This window comes from Molossus molossus, unplaced genomic scaffold (assembly GCF_014108415.1).
Source record: "Molossus molossus isolate mMolMol1 unplaced genomic scaffold, mMolMol1.p scaffold_m16_p_19, whole genome shotgun sequence".
Lineage (NCBI taxonomy): Eukaryota > Metazoa > Chordata > Mammalia > Chiroptera > Molossidae > Molossus > Molossus molossus.
In genome coordinates, this window is record NW_023425354.1 from 47,258,476 (window position 1) to 47,279,641 (window position 21,166).

Genomic DNA, 21,166 nt, shown 5'->3' on the forward strand with positions numbered 1-21,166 from the left:
CAATACTGACTAGTTTTTAAGTTGGGTAAAATCCCAGACCCTTCACTGTTCATGAAAATTACACCTGTCCTATTGGCAAAAATTAAGTGATAAGTTTCTATGCTGGTGGAGATGCAGAGAAAAGGGCCCTCTGGTACCATGCTTCAGCTTTTTGGGGAAGCAATTTGACAATAATATACATTGGTGTATACTTATTGGCAAACTCATTGAATTATAGACATCAAATATGTAGGATTTTACATGTCAAACATACCTGAAAAAATGTTTTTTGTTTTTTTTTAATTGTAGAATACTTTGCTTCAGAGGGAAGAGAGGTGAGGCGGCAGAAAGAGGTAAACCAAAGAACTTATATGCATAACCAATGGAAGAAGAAAATAGTGCAGTGAAGGTGTGTGTGTGTGTGTAGGAGGGAAGAGGGGGGAAATGGGGGAAATGAAAGGTATTATAAGGGAATAGTATAAACGCTGTAGACTAACAAATTAGATAACCCCCCATAAATGGACAAATTCCTTGAAAGACATAATCTACCAAAACTGACTCAAGAATAAATAGAGGGTGGGGGGGTCATTGGGGCAAAAGGAGGCACATCTGTAATACTTTCAACAACAAAAATAATTTTTAAAATGCTATACATATATAACATATTATACACACACACACACACACACACACACACACACATGCATACATGTGTTTTAGTCTGAAATCTCATTTCTTGGAATCTATCCTCTAAATATAAGGGTACATAAGTGTATGCATACAAAAGCATTCATTAAAGCACTCATCCTAGTTAATGCCGAACACCCATCAAGAGGGTAAGTCTTCAAGCTAGCCAGGAGAGCAGTTAGATCTCCATCTACTGACCTGCAGATATTATCATCATGTATTTTCAACTGTGGAAAGCAACTTCCAAAAAAAATAAATGTATAGTGTGATCTTAATTTTGTGTTAGATGACCCAAACTACATGGAACATCCTATTAACAGAAAGAAGTGGACAAGCAAGGAACAGTAGATATTGATGATCATTGTCTGTCTTGGGCTGAGATGTGAAGAAAACAAAAGGGAGAAAAGGAACACATTAGCTTCTCTCTAGGTGCACTGACACCGAAAGTCTTATTACAGAAAATACTCTAACTTATTCCTGAACTCTGGAGTGTCCCTTAAGAAGGGCCTTCTCTGGCCCACCATGACAATCCCAATGCCCCTTCAGCAAGCTGACCTGGCAGGTGAACAGGAAGTGGGTACAGTCTCCCAGGGGCACCAGACGCTGCCAGCAGGAAAAGGGACTGGCACTCAGGACGCCTTCAGAAAATGCTATTCAGTAGTAAAACTGGTGCGGCGGGGTGAGGGGAGTAAATGAGGAGAATGACAGTCTAGAGAGCAAAGTGGGCTGGATTCGCCCTGCCCCTCTCCATCTCTTCCTGCACCCAGGCTCAGGCCCTCGTCAACCTCCCAGCCCACTTCTCAGCTCTGTGCTGAGGAGCAGCCGCCTTTCCCCACCCTCTGGGCTAATCCCAGCTTCTGGTGTGTCTGGGGTGGGGACCAACCCTGCAGTGGGTGGCACACAGTTCTGCTTTATAAAGCCCTGGACGTGTCCTGCAGGCACCAGGACGAAGCCTGGCGCAGAGTCTTTCTCTGGTATCAGTAACGGAGCCTCTGACGCCCAGTCGAGCCCACCCGCTGCCATGGTCCGCTACCGCATCCGCGTGGCCACCGGCGCCTGGGCCTTCTCTGGGTCGTTCAACCGCGTGCAGCTGTGGCTGGTCGGGGAGCGCGGGGAGGCGGAGCTGCAGCTGCAGCTGCGGCCGGCGCGGGGCCAGGTTGGTGGGGGCGCGGGGACTCAGAGCCCGCCCGGGCCTGGCTCCTAGCGTAAGGGAGGGCGGGACACGGGAGGCTGGGGAGCCAGTGACAGTGCCACCACTCCCCCAGGACTACCTGGGAGAAGGGACAACTGCCCCTGGGTGGTGAGAGAGTCAGAGCCATGGCCCAGACCTTTGTCCGGGCAGCCTTCACTCCTTTCCCAAGTGACCTCAGGCAAGCGTCACTATGGAAACTGTGTTCAAAGTGGGGAGGTCCTCAGAGAGCGCCAGCGCGGTAAGAGCTCAGCTTGCTGGCGGGTGTAGGTGATGCTGCTCAGTTCCCTCAGTTCAAGACACCTCTGTCTTCGCCCCGCGTCCCTTCCGGTGCGACTAGGCATCTGCGTGGGAGGAGGGAATGCAGTCTTTGGAGGCCTTGTCACCAGACTCCACAAAGGACCCCTGCACCCCCAGTAAAAATCCTCCCCCAGGTCCCCGCTACTAAGTCTCAGCAGGTTCTGGTGCCCACAGGTGGAGGAGTTTGAGCAAGACGTCCCCGAGGACTTGGGGCCACTGCAGTTCGTGAAGCTGCGCAAACACCACTCCCTGGTGGACGACGCGTGGTTCTGCGACCGCATCACGGTGCAGGGTCCCGGCGACAGCGCGGAGGCCGCCTTCCCGTGCTACCGCTGGGTGCAGGGCGAGGGAGTGCTGAGCCTGCCTGAGGGCACCGGTGAGGGGCGCCTCAGGGAAGTGGGTGCAGGGCCTCGGGACTACTGAGTGGGCAGGGCTAGCACTGCGGAAGGTCCGAGGGGCTTGAAACAGAGCTTGCTCAGCAGGTTAAGGGTGGACAACACAGGAAACCAGGGGAAAGTTACAAAGTGCCAAAGTTATACATAGAATTAGAAAGGCTGGAGTGGGACTGACCGGAAAATAGTGATGTGTATGTAGCTCCCACCTGCGGAGAAGGTGAGCGCAGGGAATGGAGTTGCAGCAATGCTGGGAACAGAGGAGCCCAAGGACAGTGGCAAGGAGAGCTCTGTGTGACTGGGAACAGGTTAGGGCTGGGACGGGTGAGGATGGCACATGGAACAACATGGTGGATGTGACCCCTGAGAGGAGATAAGGAAGGGAAACACTACATGACAAGACTGGAGAGCTAGTTTGGGAGAACACGAAGGACCGCTGTGAGAGCAGGGAGCACACTGACTGGGGTGGGGTTGACTGGGCAGGGGCAATATGGAATTTGTTGCTGTGAGACACATGGAGGGGATATACGACTAGAGACACAATTGAAAATAAGGGTAAGACAAATACCATATGATCTCACTTATATGTGGAATATAATGAACATAACAGTCTGAGGAATAGGGTAGACCCAGAGACGTGAAAGTAGGGTACAGACTGACAACCCTCAGAAGAGGGGGTGGTGGAGGGAGGGAAGAGATAAACCACAGAGAGAACTTATATGCATGTATGCATAACCAATGGGCATGGGAAACAAAGCCAGGGCGGGGCAGGGGAGGGGATGGAGAGGAGGGTGTCAATGGGGTAAAAAAGGAGAAACATCTGTAACAAAAATAAAATAAAAAAAAGAAAATAAGGGTAAGTAAGAATGGAAACTAATCAGCCATTAAAAAGATGAATGGCTATAAAACAAAAAGCAACAAATGAACAAACAAACATACAAACTCATAGATACAGACAACAGAATGGTGGTTACCAGAGGGAAGAGGGGGAACAGAAGGAGACTAGATTATGGGGGGTGAGCACACTCAGAGTATAAAAATGTCGTATTATAAGACTGTACACCAGAAATTTAAATTATGCTATTAATCAATATTATCCCAATAAATTTAATTTTATGGGTATTTTTTTTTATCCTCACCGGAGGACATTTTTCCATTCTTTGTTCAGATAGAGCGGGAGGGAGAGAGAAGAAGAGAGAGAGAGAAACATCGACATGAAAGGGACACATTGAGTGGTCACCACCCGCATGACCCAACCAGGGCAGGGGACAAATTGCAACCCAGGTACATGCCCTTAGCAGGAACCGAATCTGGGTCTCTCTGGACCACAGGCCGATGCTCTAACTGCTCAGACAAACCAGCTAGGTCCCAATACATTTAATTTTAAAAGTGGAAACATGAAATAGGTGTCTTTGAGGAACAATATAAGTACAGGTGACAAGAGGATAAGTCAGTTTAACAAATATAAACTCTGTGGTGGTGAGGCTAGGTGAGATGGAGCCAGGTAAGCATAGCAACTTGGAACTATTTGTTGCCTAAGACAGCTGAGATGGAATGGTTGAAGGGAGCACACATAGAATTTTTGTCCCAGGAATCAGGTGGGGGTGGGGACAGGGAAGAGCAGGGTGCATAAGTATGATTAATATGAAACATGTCAATTGGAGGACAGGTGAAGGTAATAGAAAGGGAAAGGCTAGTATAGCTGAGATGTAAAAGTAATACATGATAATATGGGATAGCTTGGACATGGCAAGTGATTAAGAAGAAAATTTATAATCATCTATAGGGACAAGTAGGGGAATTTGACTTAAAGAACAAGAAAGGGAGAAAAATTGGGATTTTGCTTAAGGACAAATATGGAGCTGAAATAGGTGAAATCAGGAATAGGGCAAAGATAAGAGACTTTGGAATACATCAGTTGAGGTAGAACCAGAGAAAAAGCACGCATATGATGTAATACAATCCAGAAAGAGATTAGATCAAGTCATAGATAGCACAAATTGGACAAATCTATATGATCAATTGTCCTCCCAGCACGCCTGGCAGTAAAGAGTACCTGGGACAAATTCCAGAAGCATTGAGAAGAAGAACTGAAGGAAAGACAGCTGATCTACTGGTAACCACCCACCCATAACCCTCCTGATTTTTCCACCCCTTCTCTGTTCCTGCCACCATCACTGAACCCTACTTCCTCTCTGAACTTTTTCCTTCGTCTTCTAGTTGGGGCACCTGGAAGGAAGGGTTACCCCTGAACATAGCTGCGGACTCTGAGAAGGATCTGCCCATAGATTTGACATTTCATAGTGGGAAGAAGACTGACTATGAACGAAGAGCGATGACAGGGTGAGAAAAGATCTTAATGGAGTGGGGAGTGGTGGATCCAGGAACAGACGGGATTTGGTGACTTGATGGTGTCATCCTTGATATCTGTCCTAGGGTTTTGGAGATGGTTCTTAAACGTGTTTACACTCTTCTGAAGTCCTGGAACACTCTAGAGGATTTTGATCAGATCTACTGGGACCCCACAAGCACCATTTGTGGTCAGTATTCCCATAGGCCTGTGTTCCTTGATAGCCTTTTTGATGTCCCAGACTTCACATTCCATGGTCCTTTATAGGTAGTTCCCAGATGATAAGATATTATGGATGGTCATTTCTCAATAGGAAAAGACAGGAGCTGGATAAAGGGTGATCCTATGCCTGAATTGCTGTATTAAACCCTAAGGGAGAGGGACATGGGGTTGTGGTGAATATCCTTCTTCTACCCTCCACCCTGACACCACAGAGAAGGTTCACCAGGGCTGGCAGGATGATGAGCTTTTTGGCTACCAGTTCCTCAATGGCGCCAACCCCATGCTGTTGAGACGCTCCACCTCTCTGCCCTCCCGGCTGGTGCTGCCCTCAGGGATGGAGGAGCTTCGGGCCCAGTTGGAAAAAGAACTCCAGGTACACCCTCCAGCCCTCTGCAGTCTTCTCCTAGTCTGTGTGGGGATGCGAAGTGGTGAGGGGGAGGGACCAAAGGTGAGTCAGGGAAGGGAGGCTGTGGTAACCTACTGTCCTTGTTTGCAGAGTCCTCTGCTGGAAAGACCAGAGGTGATAAAGCATGCAGGGGAAAGTATGAGACAGGTGGCTGCCAGACAGAGGAGCAGGAAATTAGGATATGATGAGGGAAGGAGCCTGGACACCTTGACAAGGGAGAGCTTAGCATGCCTGTGTGCAAAGTGAATTGGTCATATATGTCTTAAAACCCCCACTGCCACTGTGAATCGACAGGTCCTTGGGGAAGACTCCTCTCATTTTACTCTTTTCTCACTGTGAAATAAGATGGCTTGGACTAAATGTTCTGCATGCTTCCTTCCTCTCAGTCAGTAGAATTCTGGTACTGATGTAGGAAAATGGCAGGAAAGCAGACTGAATGTTATTACATTTCTTCCCCTTGGCCCTGGCCATCCTGAATAGACTCTGAACTTCTTTCCCCAGAACAGTTCCCTATTTCAAGCAGACTTTATCCTGCTGGATGGAATTCCAGCCAACGAGATCCAAGGAGAGAAGCAGTACCTGGCTGCCCCCCTTGTCATGCTGAAGATGGAACCCAGTGGGAAGCTGCGGCCCATGGTCATCCAGGTGAGGTGCCCTGGGCATTCTCCTCCCAACATTCTGCTCACCTCAAGTCCTGCCCAGAGATAAAGAGTGCTAGTTCTTGCCCCCCACCCCTGCCTCACTCAGTGAGACCTGTCCTTTTCTCCAATCTCTCCTTTCTGCCTTACAGCCTGCTCACTACTCATCTGAAATTACCTTTTTGAGAGTCATACTGGTCTCTGTTGGTTCTCACCCTAAGGCTACTCAATCTCTTTCTGACCTTTGAATCTGTGGAATACCCCTTCTTGCTTAGACATCTTTTCACTCTTGGTTTTAGTGCATTTTCACTCTTACTATTCTCATCAATCAGTTGATGAGAACCATCAAGTATTTCACACATCCAGCTTCCCTTTCCTGTTCTACCATCCTAACCCACACCCTCATCAGGTTTCTCCAGTCATACTGGACTTCTGCTTTCCAGTTCCTCCTGCTTTGAACCTGACCACCATGGCACTTGTCCTTTCCCACAGCTAGTGAGAGGACAAATGGAAGGGTCCTCATTCCTCCTACTAGATTATAACCCCCTGGGAAGCAATCATCTTAGTCAATAGTTTCCCCTGGAACACTAAGCCTACTGTCTAACATCTGATGAGGTCAATGAATGCTTAATTCCTCTTTATTGCAGATCCAGCCTCCCGACTGCAGCTGCCCCACCCCACCACTGTTCTTACCCTCAGATCCTCCACTTGCCTGGCTCCTGGCAAAGTGCTGGGTCCGAAGTTCAGATATCCAACTTCAAGAGCTCCAGTATCACTTCCTGAACACTCACCTGCTGGCTGAGGTCATCATTGTGGCCACCATGAGGTGCCTCCCAGGACTGCACCCTGTCTTCAAGGTACATCCTCTACCCTCCATGTCCCATCTTGCTTACATTTCATAGAAAGGAAGCAACCTAGCAGCTCTGTAGGATTTAAAAAGCCTGAGCCATCTGTGTGGGAACATGTAACAAACCTGCTTTGCAATCATCAAGCATTGATTGGTATTACAGCAAAGAATCTTCATAGGTGGATTGAGACAAGAAATAGATAATTATGGCTAGACCTTGAATCTTGTGGTTATAGTTTCATGTTTAAATTTTTTAAATTTTGAGTTAATTATAGATTCACATACAGTTATAAGAAATAATAAATATAGGTCCCATCTATCCTACTAAGTCAAGTCATTTAGCATTTTCCCACACATATTGCAAGTCAGTTCTCCAGCAATGGATCTGGAGGAGAGTAGGAATATAACATAACTTGTTAAACAAAAATGTTGCTTCTGCCTTAGGAGTTTTACCATTTAGCCGTGAAGACATGTGTTAGACATGAGAAACAGCCAGAGAACAATATCTGGGAATAGAGTATGAAACCACAAGAGACAGCTATAATCACTGTAGTACTGATGGAGAATGTGCTACTACAACCGAAGGTTATGAGGAGCACAAGATAAAAGGGAAAGGATAGCAGCCCAGCTACTCACTGACATCTACCCAAAAGTGAGGTGACTAAGGGTGTACACTAGCATGGTGGTGACAGGGTAGAAGGGAGGGCACAGTACTTGCAGTGTGCCTGTGTGATAGTGGAGAGAAAGGTTGGAGGTCCCAGCACTGTTAGACCTAGGAGCTCACAAACTGCATGCTGTCCTACTTACCAAGTAATGTTGTAAGTAATGACATACTGTAATGTTATCAACAGTGAGTCAGTGTCTATTGCTAGGCAGAAGGCAGCAAAATAGGACTTGTGCTTGTTTTAAAATTGTTTTCCAAATCTCCATGGCACTTGGTTACAGGAAACAGGGCAGAGGAGGGGACAAACATCTATTAGCCTGTGAACCAGAGCAGTGGTCAGAAACAGTGTAGCTAGTTTGGGGGCAAAGATGAGGCGTTGAGCTTTAGATGCAGAGTTTGGAGTGTTGGTAAGGTATGCAAACGAGTATTTGGCAGAACATCTGGACTGTAATGTCCCTGGGAGTTCTCACCCTAATCCTCCCCTGAACTGTGGATGTTTGGGGTTCTGAAGAAACAGACAAAATAGCTACTAATGTAGTTCATGGGATCTTAGATTTGATAACCCCTTGATACCTGTGCATCACCATCTCCTTCCTAACTTGAATCACTTACATTTACTTTTACACTTCAAATCCTCCTTTATTAGATCAGCCCCCAACCACACTCATATTCCCTCCCCATAACAAGTTCATCCCATGGCAGACAGTCTTTGTTAGAACACCTGGGAGGGCTAAGCCTGCAGAAGTTACCAAGGTTACCTGTGCAGGCTCTGGATTCAGAATGCTGGGGTCTGAAGCCTGACTCCTGGTGTCAGAACTTACCAGGTGTGTGCTCAGGGTCCTCATCTCTGACGGAGGATAACAAGATCTCCATTGTTAGATTATGAAAGCATTATGGACTAAATGCATAAAAATCTGCTGTTATTTTGGTTATCACCATCATTACTATCATTACTATTCGGAACTCTGTTCTAGGTTCTTTCTTCCTTGCTGTGGTCTTTGTATTTTCTGTGACACTGGCATCCCTCCATGAACTCTCTGAAAAGAACAATATGAACTTCCTTGTTATCTTCATACGGGGAGATCACTTGTGTTCCTCCCCTTTTCCAGCATCAGAAAGCTCTGATCAATACCCAAACAGTCTGAATCGTATATATCAATCGGGTTAAAATGACATAAAATCATCTAAGATAAAAAAAAAAAAGCACACGTCAGAATCAGGTGTAGTTTTAAAAATAGGTAAAAGAAAAACCAAAAAAACCACCACCACAACAACAAAAAGCAGGAAAGAGGGGACAGTTGGGATCGGGAACAGATTTGATGACAAAATACTTGTGCTTAAGCAGGTAGCTTGATATGGCTCCTAAAATTTTGACTGAAAGTACCCTTTTCCCAAAAGAGTTCAAGAGTAAAACAATAAGCAATTAGAGGAGGAACTTTGAGTATGAGCAGAGAGGCTGTGTAAGGAATGAGGAGATGTGAATGATGGAGGAAGCATCAAACAATATCAAAAACTAAGAGGTAGATTCTAAATGGACAATGACATTCAAGGCGGATACAATAAAGGTAATGATAACATCTCCTAATCAATGCTTCTGTGTGCCAGGCACTAAGCCAAACACTCTTTGTACATCACTCATGTAAGCATCATCACAGCACCTGACTTAGGAGACCTATTATCATCCTTGCTGACAGATGAGGAGATTGACATTAAGGGGGGTTATTACCTTGAACAAGTGTCAAAGTGAGTGATTAAGCATGGACTCACACCCAAGTCAGTCTAGCCCCAGAGACCCATCACAGTAGAGTTGTGGAAGCATGAGAGTTAGTGATCATAGAAGCAGAGGGAGACCAGCCTGCAAAGGCACTTACAGGGAGAAAAGCATCAACAGGAGAGAAAGTCACCATGCTGAGTGTTACTCCCTACAAGGAAGGACCCAAGTGTGGTCTCCATTAACTACCCCCTCTAATTTCCATTTTCCAGCTCCTGATCCCACACACCCGCAACACCGTGGAGCTCAACGTCAGGGCACGGAACCAATTAGACTCAGAGAGTGGAGTATTTAATCAGGTAAAGAGGACATGGGGGCATGGGGTTGCCTAATTGTTCATCATTTTATAATCTCCTGCCACCTGCAGACTCAGACCACCTAATATGAATGTCCTGACCCTTAAACTCATGAGCCTGTCCCTTTTATACTTTAATTTTGTGAAACCTATCTCTGAATCTGTGGCAAGATTCTGCAGCTCTTCTTTTATCCCTCAAGACCTGTCCACTCTCAAATTCCAGGCTGCGAGCATCGGTGGAGGGGGCCACGTGCAGTTGATGCGTCGGGCCCTGGCTCAGCTGACCTACCGCTCCCTCTGTGCTCCTGAAGATCTGGCTGACCGGGGCCTGCTGGGAATCCCAAGTGCCCTCTATGCCCAGGATGCTTTACGGCTCTGGGAGATCATTGCCCGGTGGGTGAGAGTGGGAGCTGAGAAATGAAGGGGCTCTGGGGAGAGGGAGAATGGCGCTCTGGCCTGAGGTCAGCTTGGGGCAATAGGAAGATCAAACAGGAAAGTCCAGACAGGAGGAGCAGAGGGCTCAGCCTGGGAGAGATGAAGGGTGAGCAGGCAGTGGGTAGCATCTGAAAAGGAGGAAAGTGGAATAAAGGCAGAGAGCCTAGGTTGGGAAGGCTGTGAATGGGGAGACAGGATCTAGAAGAAACAGGGTGTTGTTAGAAAGAATGGTTACTAATCATGTGTAGGGAACTCTTAAACTAATGACCCACATTTCCTTCCTTTCTAACCTAGTGTGTAGAAAGAGCTCAAGGATGACCCAAAAAGTAAGTTCTGTAAGATCTGTCCCCAGACACAGTTGAGAGTCAGCTGGGCAGAGGCCACAGAAAAGGAGTAGTGGTCAGAGGCTACAGTCTTGTCCTCTGGCAGAGCTGAGGTCCCCTCTCCTCTGGGCAGGTACGTGGAAGGGATCATCCACCTCTTCTACCATGACGATGACGCCGTGAGAGGGGACCCTGAGCTGCAGGCCTGGTGTCGGGAGATCACTGAGGTGGGGCTGTGCCAGGCCCAGGACCAAGGTGAGGTCCCTCCACAGAGAAGAGAGCTCCTTGGACACTCTGCCCAGTGCCCCTTCTCAGCCTTGCCCTTCTGGGGACATGACCCCAACCCTCCCAACCCCCCCCCCCACACACACACATGAAGCATCTGGATCCTATTCCCACCTCGTAAGACTCAGGACAATTCTAGAAACTCAAGGATTGTCCTCCTCAGAGGTCCTGGCCATCAGCCTTTATGTCCATCCCCCATGCCTTGTCTCAGGTGCTCCCACCTGCCGCAGCATGGGGCCCAGTGGGTCCAGAACCACAGCCAGTGGTGATCTGCCCAGGCCCTGCTTGTGCTCTCTGATGCTCTTCCTGGGAATATACATGGGAAAACATTTCCCACCACAGTCCAGGATGACCCTCTCTGCCTGTCCCTTGCTCTCCACCTGCCTGCTACTGTCCAGCACACACAGAGGGTCCAGGCACACTGTGCAAGGTCATTTCTAGGTGCAAACTAAATCTCGGTTTCCTCCGGCCAGTTCATTCCCTCACTAGGATCTACCTTTAGTTCTCCCACTGCACATGTTCATCTGTGAAGAAGAAATAGCTTTCTTGAGCTTTTCCTAGTTTCCTTCTCCTCTCTCTGGCACACATGGGCTAGCCTGGTCTGTCTGATTGTCCTTCAGGCCTTGTCCCCTCATACTTCACACCAACACCTTGAATCCTGTCCTAGACTGTGGGACAAGTACAGACATTTACTAGGAAGCCATTGTGGCCAGGCCTTGGGGATGGAGGGTTCAATATATCAATGCCAGATACTTGGGAGGAGGCTTCCCTTGGGAGGTCTGGGCACCCACCCTCCCTCACCTCTCAACCGGTCCAGGACCAAGTGTTCTCTGGTGTTTTTCAGTGCTGTTGTTCAAGCATCCCATGCTCCCAACGATGCTTCCTTCTCTCCCTGGCCGTCTTCTTCTCATGAAATATTCACCTTAAGCATTTATAGAATACAGCCACATATAAGCTTTAATCGGATTCCCCCATTCTTCTCCCTCAACTTTCAATATTCTCTTTGCTCTATCACTCTCTCATCATTCTCATTAAAGGTCACAGCTAGAGTTTGTTTTAAAGCACTGCTTTCTGCCTCTTCTCATCCATGTGACCTGAGCCATGCATTTGACCTCTTTCTCTTTGACTTTTAGTTTCCTTACATCTAAAGTGGACATAATATTTACCCACCATCCTCACCTCTTTCCATGACAGAATTTTTGAGACCCAAGTGCTATAATGTGTGACAGTGCTGAGAGGTGCACAGTACATCGTGTTAGATGAGTTGAATCATATGCTCGATCCCCCCAAAAATACCTCCCCAATATGATCAGCATGTGAAATAGGAGAGTCCAGACTCTACCCTGTAGTAGATGACCTTGTTCAGGCACCTAAGTCTATGATCCCATCTCACTGCTTCATTATGTCTGTTTACTCTGCAGTGTGGCAGTCTGGATACTTTTTTTTTTTTTTTTTAAAACTCATCTTTATTGTTGAATGTTGTTCTCCCCCTTTTTCCCCATTGACCCTCTCCTTCCCAATCCCGCCCCCCTCCTGCCTTCCTCACACTATTGTCGGTGTCCATTGGTTACACATATATGCATAGAAGTTCTTTGGTTTATCTCATCCTGCCCTCCCCCCCTTCCCTTTGAGGTTCATCAGTCTAACAACCAATTTGTACTTCTTAATTCCTTCATCTTTTCCAACCATCCATCCAGCCCCTTCCGATCTGGCAAGCAACAAAAAATACTCTGTATCTAGGAGTCTGTTTCTGTTGTGCTTGCTCATTTTGTTTGTATTCAATTGCTGATAGATATGTATTATTCGCCATTTTATTCTTCATATTTTTGTTCTTCTTCTCCTTCAAGAAGACCCTTCAACATTTCATTTAATACTGGTTTTGTGGTGATGAACTCTTTTTGCTTTTTCTTGTCTGGGAAACTCTTGATATGTCCATTGCTAAATGATAGTTTTGCAGGACAGAGTAATCTTGGTTGTAGGTCATTGCTTTCCACCACCTTGAATATCTCTTGCCACTCCTTTCTGGCCTGCAAAGTTTCTTTTGAGAAATCATCTGACAGTCTTAGGGGAACTCCTTGATAGGTAATGAACTGCTTTTCTCTATCGGCTTTTTTTTTTTTTTTTTTTCAGATTTGATGTTTCTTATTTATTTGTTACTCTTAGAAAAGCTCATTTTTGACTGGACTCAGACTTAGAGGTAGAAGCTCCCGGAGAGGACAGCCTACGTCTCTTGGCGATCTGTTCCTCGTGCATTTCTTTCGCCTCCTTCATTCTTTTAGCCAAAAGTATAGCATATTCTGCAGCCTCTTCCTTATTTTTCTTAGCACATTGTTTCTTCAGAGCAATACACCAACATTTGTGTTGCAGGACATGTGGAGTAACAAGGCACTGAATCTTGGGTGCTTTAGTCCTAGGTTTCTTACCTTCTTTGTTTAGGGGCTTCCTCACAGCATATTGGCGGACATCATCTTCTTTAGAGAGATTGAAAAGTTTTCAGATTCTGCTAGCTCTTTTGGGACCCAGGTGATGAGGCACAGTAGTATCAGTGAGACCAGGAATATCTTTCTCTCCTTTTTTTTTTTTTACAATGACCAAATTGAGAACACTGAGATTGGCATCCACAATGCAACCCCAAACAGATTTGCAGTTCCTCTCTCCAATCCTCCTCGGTCTATAGAAGGAATGTCCCTTACTCAGGAGCAGGCGAACACGGCCCTGGCCATGAAGCAGATGCCCTGCTTCATGGGGAAAGCTTGTCGTTCCCACCACTGGTTTGAAGCACGTAGCCCTCTTCACCTAGGGCATCAGCAGCAACTTCTGTGGCCATACGCTTCTCATAAAAGATTCGAAGTTTGCGTTCATCGTCCACTTCAATGAGTTTCTGGCAGCCAGTGGCTGGGAAAGAAATGTTCAGCTTTATCCCGAAGCAGCTGACCACATCCGAGGTGCCACAAAAGAGAGCTCTATCTGCTTTTAAGATTCTCTCTTTGTCTTTAACCTTTGGCATTTTGATGATGATGTGTCTTGGTGTGGACCTCTTTGGGTGCATCTTGTTTGGGACTCTCTGTGCTTCCTGGACCTGTATGTCTGCTTCCTTCACCAAGTTAAGGAAGTTTTCTGTCATTATTTTTTTCAAATAGATTTTCAATATCTTGTTCTCTCTCTTCATCTTCTGGCACCCCTATGATGTGAACATTGGCACGCTTGAAGTTGTCCCAGAGACTCCTTACACTATCCTCATTCTCTTTGATTCTTTTTTCTTTTTGCTGTTTTGATTGGGTGTTTTCTGCTTCCTTATATTCCAAATCGATGGTTTGCTTCTTGGCTTTACCTACTCTACTATTGATTCACTGAAAATTATTATTTATTTCAGTTAGTGCATCCTTCATTTCCGATTGGTCTTTTTTTTATGTTGTTGATGTTCTCACTAAGTTCCTTGGAGTTCCCCTTAAGTTCCTTGAAGGTGTCACTAAGTTCCCTAAATGTCTCACCAAGTTCCTTGAGTAACCTTATAACCAGTGTCTTGAACTCTTCATGTGATTGATTGCTCATCTCCATTTTGTTCAGTTCTTTTCCTGGAGTTTTGTTCTTTTCTTTCATTTGAGGCATGTTTCTTTATCTCCTCATTTTGGCTACTTCCCTGTGATTGTTTCTATGTAGTAGGTAGAGTTGCTATGTCTTCTAGGCTTCGTAGGGTGGCCTATTATTGTAGGTATTCTGTAGGGTCCAGTGGCACAGCCTCCCTGATTGCCCCAGCTGGGTCCTCGAGGTGCACCCCTAGTGTGGACTATATACTCTTCTGTTGTAATTGAGTCTTGAATACTGTTGGCACATTAACGGGAGGGATTTACTCAGGCTGATCAGCTGCAAGGACTGGCTATGCCCACTGACCACTGGCCTCTGACTCCCTTGGAGGACCAGCTGTGGAGGGGCCCACCACACAGAGCAAGATTTACTTTGGCAGGGCTCTGGTACCCACTGAGTCTACTCACTGAGTGTGTCATTTGTGGAGGTGTTTGGGTGGTGGTGTTTTGATGTGGTCTGAAGCTGAGCAGTGGGTATGCTGGCTCTGGGGCAAGGTCAGTCACTGCCTGTGTTCTATCCCGGGCTACCTGGCATAAGCTACAAAGTGATCTGCAGACGGCTGCTTCTTGTGCTGGGCTTGGAGGTGCCCAGGCAAAGCCAAGTTGTGAGCCAAGGCTGGCTGCTTCTAGTGCCAGGCCTAGGGCCACTTAATGAGAAGTACGGGGCTCGCTGAGACCAGACGATGCTTGTTTGAGAGATTTTAGAAAACTCTGAAGCAGGATCCAAGACAGGCCAATCCTATGGTAAATCCTTTGGAAACAGCTTGAGTGGGCCTGAAATTTGGGTGGGGTGGATCTCAGGAAATCACCAGGGTGGGACAAACAGTATGAGCCAGGTTGCTGGAGTCCCAGATATGGCAGCCATCTACCGACCCAGGGAAGGGCTCACCAAAGGAACACCAGCCTCCACCAGCACCTCTGTCCAGGAGATAGCTGCCTCTCCAGCCCTCCTCCCAAGGCCAAACAGCTCAGTTCTTCCCCTCACATGTCTGGTGCCCTTCAAGTTGCCTCCCCTCTGAGATTAGAGGGAATAAGTCTGAGTGAGTCCATGCATGGGCCTTTTAAAAGGAGCTGCCTGGGGCACCTGCAGCCATAGCCGCAGCCTCCCTCTGCCTCAGTACCCGCTGGTTTTTCCAGCCAGAAGTTATGGGGACTTCTCTTCCTAGCACTGGAACCCTGAGCTGGGCACCTGGTGTGAGACGGGGATGCCTCACTCCTCAGGGAGGTTCTTCCCAGCCCAGGTGTCCTCCTGATTTTTATCTGCCATATGTGGGTATGGGACCTGCCCATCCATGCCTCCACCCCTCCTACTAGTCTCAATGTGGCTTCTTCTTTAATTCCATAGTTGTAGGACTTCCATTCAGCTCGATTTCAGGTGGTTCTGAATGATGGTTGTAGTTTAGTTGTAATTTTGATGTGGTTGTAGGAGGAGGTGAGTACCACATTTACCTACACCACCATCTTGACCAAAGTCTGGTTTGGATACTTTGATATCTTGGGGTCTTGCTGACCCTAAAGGCCCTACCCCTCCCAGGGCTAGCTAATCCTTTTTTAAAATTAATTAATTTATTTTTGTTACAGATGTTTCTCCTTTTCCCCCCACTGATTCCCTCCGCCCCCTCCCTCGCCGCCCTGTCCACAGCTTCGTTGTCCATGTCCATTGTTCATGTATACATGTATATAAGTTCTGTGGTTTATCTCTCCCCCACTAACCCTCTCTTCTGGGGATTGTCAGTCTGTACCCCACTTCCATGTCTCTGGGACTACCCCATTCCTCAGACTGTTATGTTCATTATATTTCACAAATAAGTGAGATCATATGATACTTGCCTTTCTCTGTTTGGCTTGTTTTGCTTAGGATGACACTTTCCAGGTCCCTCCATGTCATCTCAAAGGATAAGAGATCTTTCTTTCTTACAGCTGCATAGTACTCCATTGTGTATATGTACCACAGCTCTTTTATCCATTCGTCTACTGATGGACATTTGGGCTGTTTCCAGATCTTAGGTCTAGCTAATTCTTAAATATAGCAAACCACTCCCCTGGGAGCGTGCCTTTCATATGCAGGAATTCCCAACCCCCACCTTTATGGAGCTCTTACACTCTAAGCCTCTATTCCCCTGGCCCAATCACCCAGGGCCAGGTACCAGACTAGGGACAGCCCTACACCCAAGTCCACTGAAATGATTGAAACTGGCCAGTCCTAAACCTGCTTATTCTGTCTTGCCTGATCCTTCTCATGGAAACCATGGCATAGGCTCCTGCCACAGTTTTCTCCTCACTCTCTCTGCCTCTTGCCCAACCCCAGTGCCCAGGCTGTGGCCCCCTTGTGGTGTGGCATGTCCCAGTCTCTTGGGATCTGTGATTATTACAAATATGTTTTTCATGGCAGTTATCTCCTGATCTCTTGGCCTCCCTACAACTGAATAATAATAGAAATTATCCTTTAAAATACTCACCTGTATATTTAGTGGAATGAGATAGCTGATTTTGGAATCCTCCCTGTACTTGAATCAATTACTTCTCTTTCTCTGCTATCTGTAAGCACTGAACCCCTTTAGGGGAGATAGCATTTTGTTGAAATACAACAAACCTAGAGAAAAGTACAGAAATCACGTGTGTACAACTTAAAGATGTTACTAAGGTGACATACCTGTGTAATTAGCACTCAGCTCAGGAGTCAGAGCTTCACCAGCCCCCTCAGGAAGCCTCTTGTATGTCCTTCCAGTCGTGCCCACGTGAAGGTGCACACTATCTAGACTTCTAGGTGGGTTAGTTGTACTTTTCTTGACCTTACACTAATGCAACCAGAAGCACACCCTTGCTTCTGTCTCGTTTCATTCTGGTAGCACCTAGTCTGGGATTTACCCACTTTGTTGCATGTAGCATGTAGTTTGTTCATTATCATTGTGGTAACCTCCATTTTATGACTATGGACCATTTTTTTCTCCAGCCACCCAGTTTGGAGTAGTTAATTAAAGCAACCCAAGAAACAAATACAGGGCTATAGCCCTCTGACAGGAAAAGCGTTAACCCATCCTGAAAATAAACAATAAGCAGACATGCAGGGATTCTCAACCTTCCTAATGCTGCGACCCTTTAATACAGTTCCTCATGTTGTGGTGACCCCTAGCCATAAAATTATTTCTGTTGCTACTTCATAACTGTAATTTTGCTACTGTTATGTCATAGGCGACCCCTGTGAAAGGGTCCTTTGATCCCCAAAGGGTTCGCGACCCACAGGTTGAGAACCGCTAAGACAGTCATAATCTATTGAGGAAGCATTTATGTTTCCTTTTTGCTATTGTTGGGCAGTTAGTATTGTTTCCAGTTTGAGGCTGTAAATATTAGTGCTGTTGTGGACATTTGTGTGTGTTTTCCTGTTCTATTCATACCTATTGTGGACCTGATGGATCATAAAGTACGCGAATCTTCAGCTTCAGTAGTTATGGACCCTTTTCCAACGTGGTTGTGCCAGTTTCCACTCCTTTCAGCAGAATTTGAGTTACAGTTGCTCCATATAATATCAAATACGTGAAAAAGATATTTCTGTCTTTCTTACTTTAGCTACTCAGGAGCTGTCCCTACTGTAAGTTTAAGTTGCATTTCCCTAAAGACTCGTCGCACTGAATACTTTCCCTTGATTCACGGCCATCAGGACATCCTCTATGAGATGCCTGCTGAAGTCTTTACCCTATACCTTTGGGTCGTAGCCTTTATCTTGTGATTTTTTAAAATGCAGGTATAATTGATATATATTATATTAATTTCAGAAGTACAACATAATGATTTAATGTTTGTATATATTATGAAATGATCACCCCAATAAGTCCACATTAGATTCATCACCAGACAGTTATACATTTTTTCTTCTGACAAGAACTTTTAAGATCTACCCTTTTAGCAACGTCCAAATATACAATGCAGTATTATTAACTATACTCACCATGCTGTACATTACATCCCATGACTCATTTATTTTATAACTGGAAGTTTGTACCTTTTGACCCCATTCTCCAATTTCACCCACCCTTACCCTACCTCTGGCAACTGCCAGTCTGTTCTCTGTATTTATGATCTCAGGGGTTTTCCCCCTTATTTAGATTCTACATACAAATGAGGTCATAAAATATATATCTTTCTCAGTCTACTTATATCACTTAGCATAATGTCCACACATGGTCCATCCATGTTGCCTTCCTTAATTATGGGTAAATAATATTTGAAAAAATATTCGAACACATGGTTATCTCCAGACATCAGCTCTTATTTCCTGATCTCCTTCAAGGATTGACGTTTCTAAACTTTGGTATTTCTTCTCCTAGGTTTCCCTGTTTCCTTTCAGTCTCGAGCTCAGCTCTGTCATTTCCTTACGATGTGCATTTTCAGATGCACTGGCCAGCATGCAGCAGTCAACCAGAGCCAGGTATGGACAGCTGAAAGCCTGGGTCCCTCAGGAAAAATACCTGGTCTAGGGTATGCTTAGAAGAAAGAGTTGGGAGCTAGAGCCCTGCATATCAGAGTTCCTGGTTGACTCTAGATTTTTCCTCCCTCAGCTGGACTGGTTCTCTTGGGTCCCTAATGCCCCATGCACAATGAGGATGCCCCCTCCTACCACCAAGGAAGATGTGACAATGGCCATAATGATGGGCTCACTACCTGATGTCAAGCAGAGCTGTCTTCAGATGCTTTTCATGAGGCAAGTGGGATGGCAGCAGCCAAACATGGTAAGAGGGGATTTGGGGAATTCCGGGGCATTGATAACTGGAGAAGAAATTATAGAGTATGGTGCTGAGCTTTGGTCCCTGTGTCTTGGAACTAGAAGCTGATCAATCTTCTTTTTTTCCTTCAGGTAACCCTGGGTTATCACACAGAAGAATATTTCTCAGGCCTTGAGCCCAAGGCTATTTTAAGACAATTTCAAACAGATCTGGACAACCTGGAAAGGGAAATCGTGGCTCGGAATGAGCAGCTAGACCTTCCCTATCAATACATAAAACCGAGCTGCATTGAGAACAGTATTGCTAACTGAGCCTTTCAAAGAACATGTGCCAATACTAGGGCTACCATTTTCCCTTGGAGTTTTATGTCTTTCTGGATCTGAGTTGCTATCATTCTATTTTCATTTCTATCTGTGTTTACCAGTAGCCTGAGGCATGGGATGATCTTGAACTTGAAAACACATTCCTTAAAGTGATCAACTAATTACTCATGTAGCCTTTTTGTGCATCTGGAAAATTTGTCTTCTCCATTTGTTATATCATCATTAGGGTTAGATTTGTTAATATGATAATATATTTGTTCAATTCTATTTTTTTTTTTGGGGGGGGGGATCTATTATACCAGCACAGTTTATTTACGAGCCCATCTGCTCTCACTGATCTAATATAAATCAAGTTACCATACTTGAATGGGAGTGTTTTTGAGTTTCCTATTCTATATACTCATTAATGTTTGTCTTACACTATACCACAGTTACACAATTACTACAACTTTAGAATTAAAATAACTTACTATATAATGACACACATTCATCAATTTGTCTTTTAGAGGTGAGTTGGCTTTTCTTGGATTTCTGATCTTTCATGTAAATATTAAAACCGGCTTTCATTAAAATGAAACCTGTTGTGATTTATTTGTGTCAATGCACTGCACCTGCATCTTAAGACAACTTTTCATTCTTGAAATATATCTAATTTCCCATAGATTTATTTATTTTTATGTTTTGTTTTTTTTTATCCTCACCCGAGGACATTTTTCCATTTTTTGTTCAGATAGAGCGGGAGGGAGAGAGAGGAAGAGAGAGAGAGAGAAACACCGATGTGAAGGGACACATCGAGTGGCTGCCACCCGCACGACCAACCAGGGCCGGCAACAAACTGCAACCGAGGCACGTGCCCCTAGCGGGAACCGAACCTGGGTCTCTCTGTACCACAGGCCGATGCTCCAACCGCTAAGCCAAACCGGCCAGGGCTATTGTTATGTGTTTATTGTGAGAGAGGATGGGAGAGGGGAGAGAGAGAGAACCATTGATGAGACAGAACCATCGATAGGCTGCCTCCAGCATGTCCGCTACTGGGGATCAAGCTGAAAACCAGAGCATGTGCCCAGACCTGGAATGGAACTGGTGACCTCTTGGTGCATGGGATGACACTCAACCATCTGAGCCACACCAGGCAGGGCCCAATTTTCTATTTTATACATTGTTTTTTTTTTTGTTTTTAAATCTTTACTGTTGGATGTAAAATGTATTACAGATGTTCCTCATTTTTCCCCCATTGACTCCCTCCTCCCCACTCCCGCCCCCCTCCCACCTTTTCCCACACTATTGTCTGTGTCCATTGGTTATGCATATAAGTTCTTTGGTTTATTTCTTCCCATCCCCCCAACCCCTTTCCCTTTGAGGTTTGTCAGTCTAGCAATGAATTTGTGCTTCTTAATCCCTTCACCTTTTTCACCCATTCTCTAACCCCCTTCCCAACTGGCAACCAACAAAATGTTCTCTGTATCTATGAGAATGTTTCTGTTCTTCTTGTTCATTTTGTTTGTAGATTCCATTGTTGATAGATATGTATTCATTGCCATTTTGTTTGTTCATACATTTTATCTTTTTCTTCAAAAAGACCCTTCATCATTTTATATAATAATGGTTTGGTAGTGATGAACTCCTTTAACTTTTTCTTGTCTGGGAGAGTTTTTATATGGCCATCGATTCTAAATGACAGCTTTGCAGGATAGAGTAATCTTGGTTGTAGGTTCTTGGTTTTCATCACTCTGAATATTTCTTGCCACTCCCTTC

At 45.6% G+C, this 21,166-nt stretch overlaps 1 protein-coding gene and 1 pseudogene across 1 annotated transcript; one reads left to right on the forward strand and one right to left on the reverse strand.

Moving 5' to 3' along the window:
- The first annotated feature begins 1,687 nt into the window (after nucleotides 1-1,687).
- On the forward strand, nucleotides 1,688-19,399 carry LOC118634882 (polyunsaturated fatty acid lipoxygenase ALOX12-like). The gene is given in 14 exon segments (XM_036269703.1): nucleotides 1,688-1,822; nucleotides 2,330-2,531; nucleotides 4,582-4,663; nucleotides 4,768-4,890; nucleotides 4,984-5,087; nucleotides 5,332-5,492; nucleotides 6,027-6,170; nucleotides 6,811-7,020; nucleotides 9,658-9,744; nucleotides 9,964-10,133; nucleotides 10,632-10,753; nucleotides 18,693-18,793; nucleotides 18,924-19,094; nucleotides 19,220-19,399. Coding segments are annotated over 14 exon segments (1,992 nt in total).
- Nucleotides 12,953-14,341, reverse strand: LOC118633996 (annotated as a pseudogene).
- Nucleotides 19,400-21,166: the final 1,767 nt, after the last annotated feature.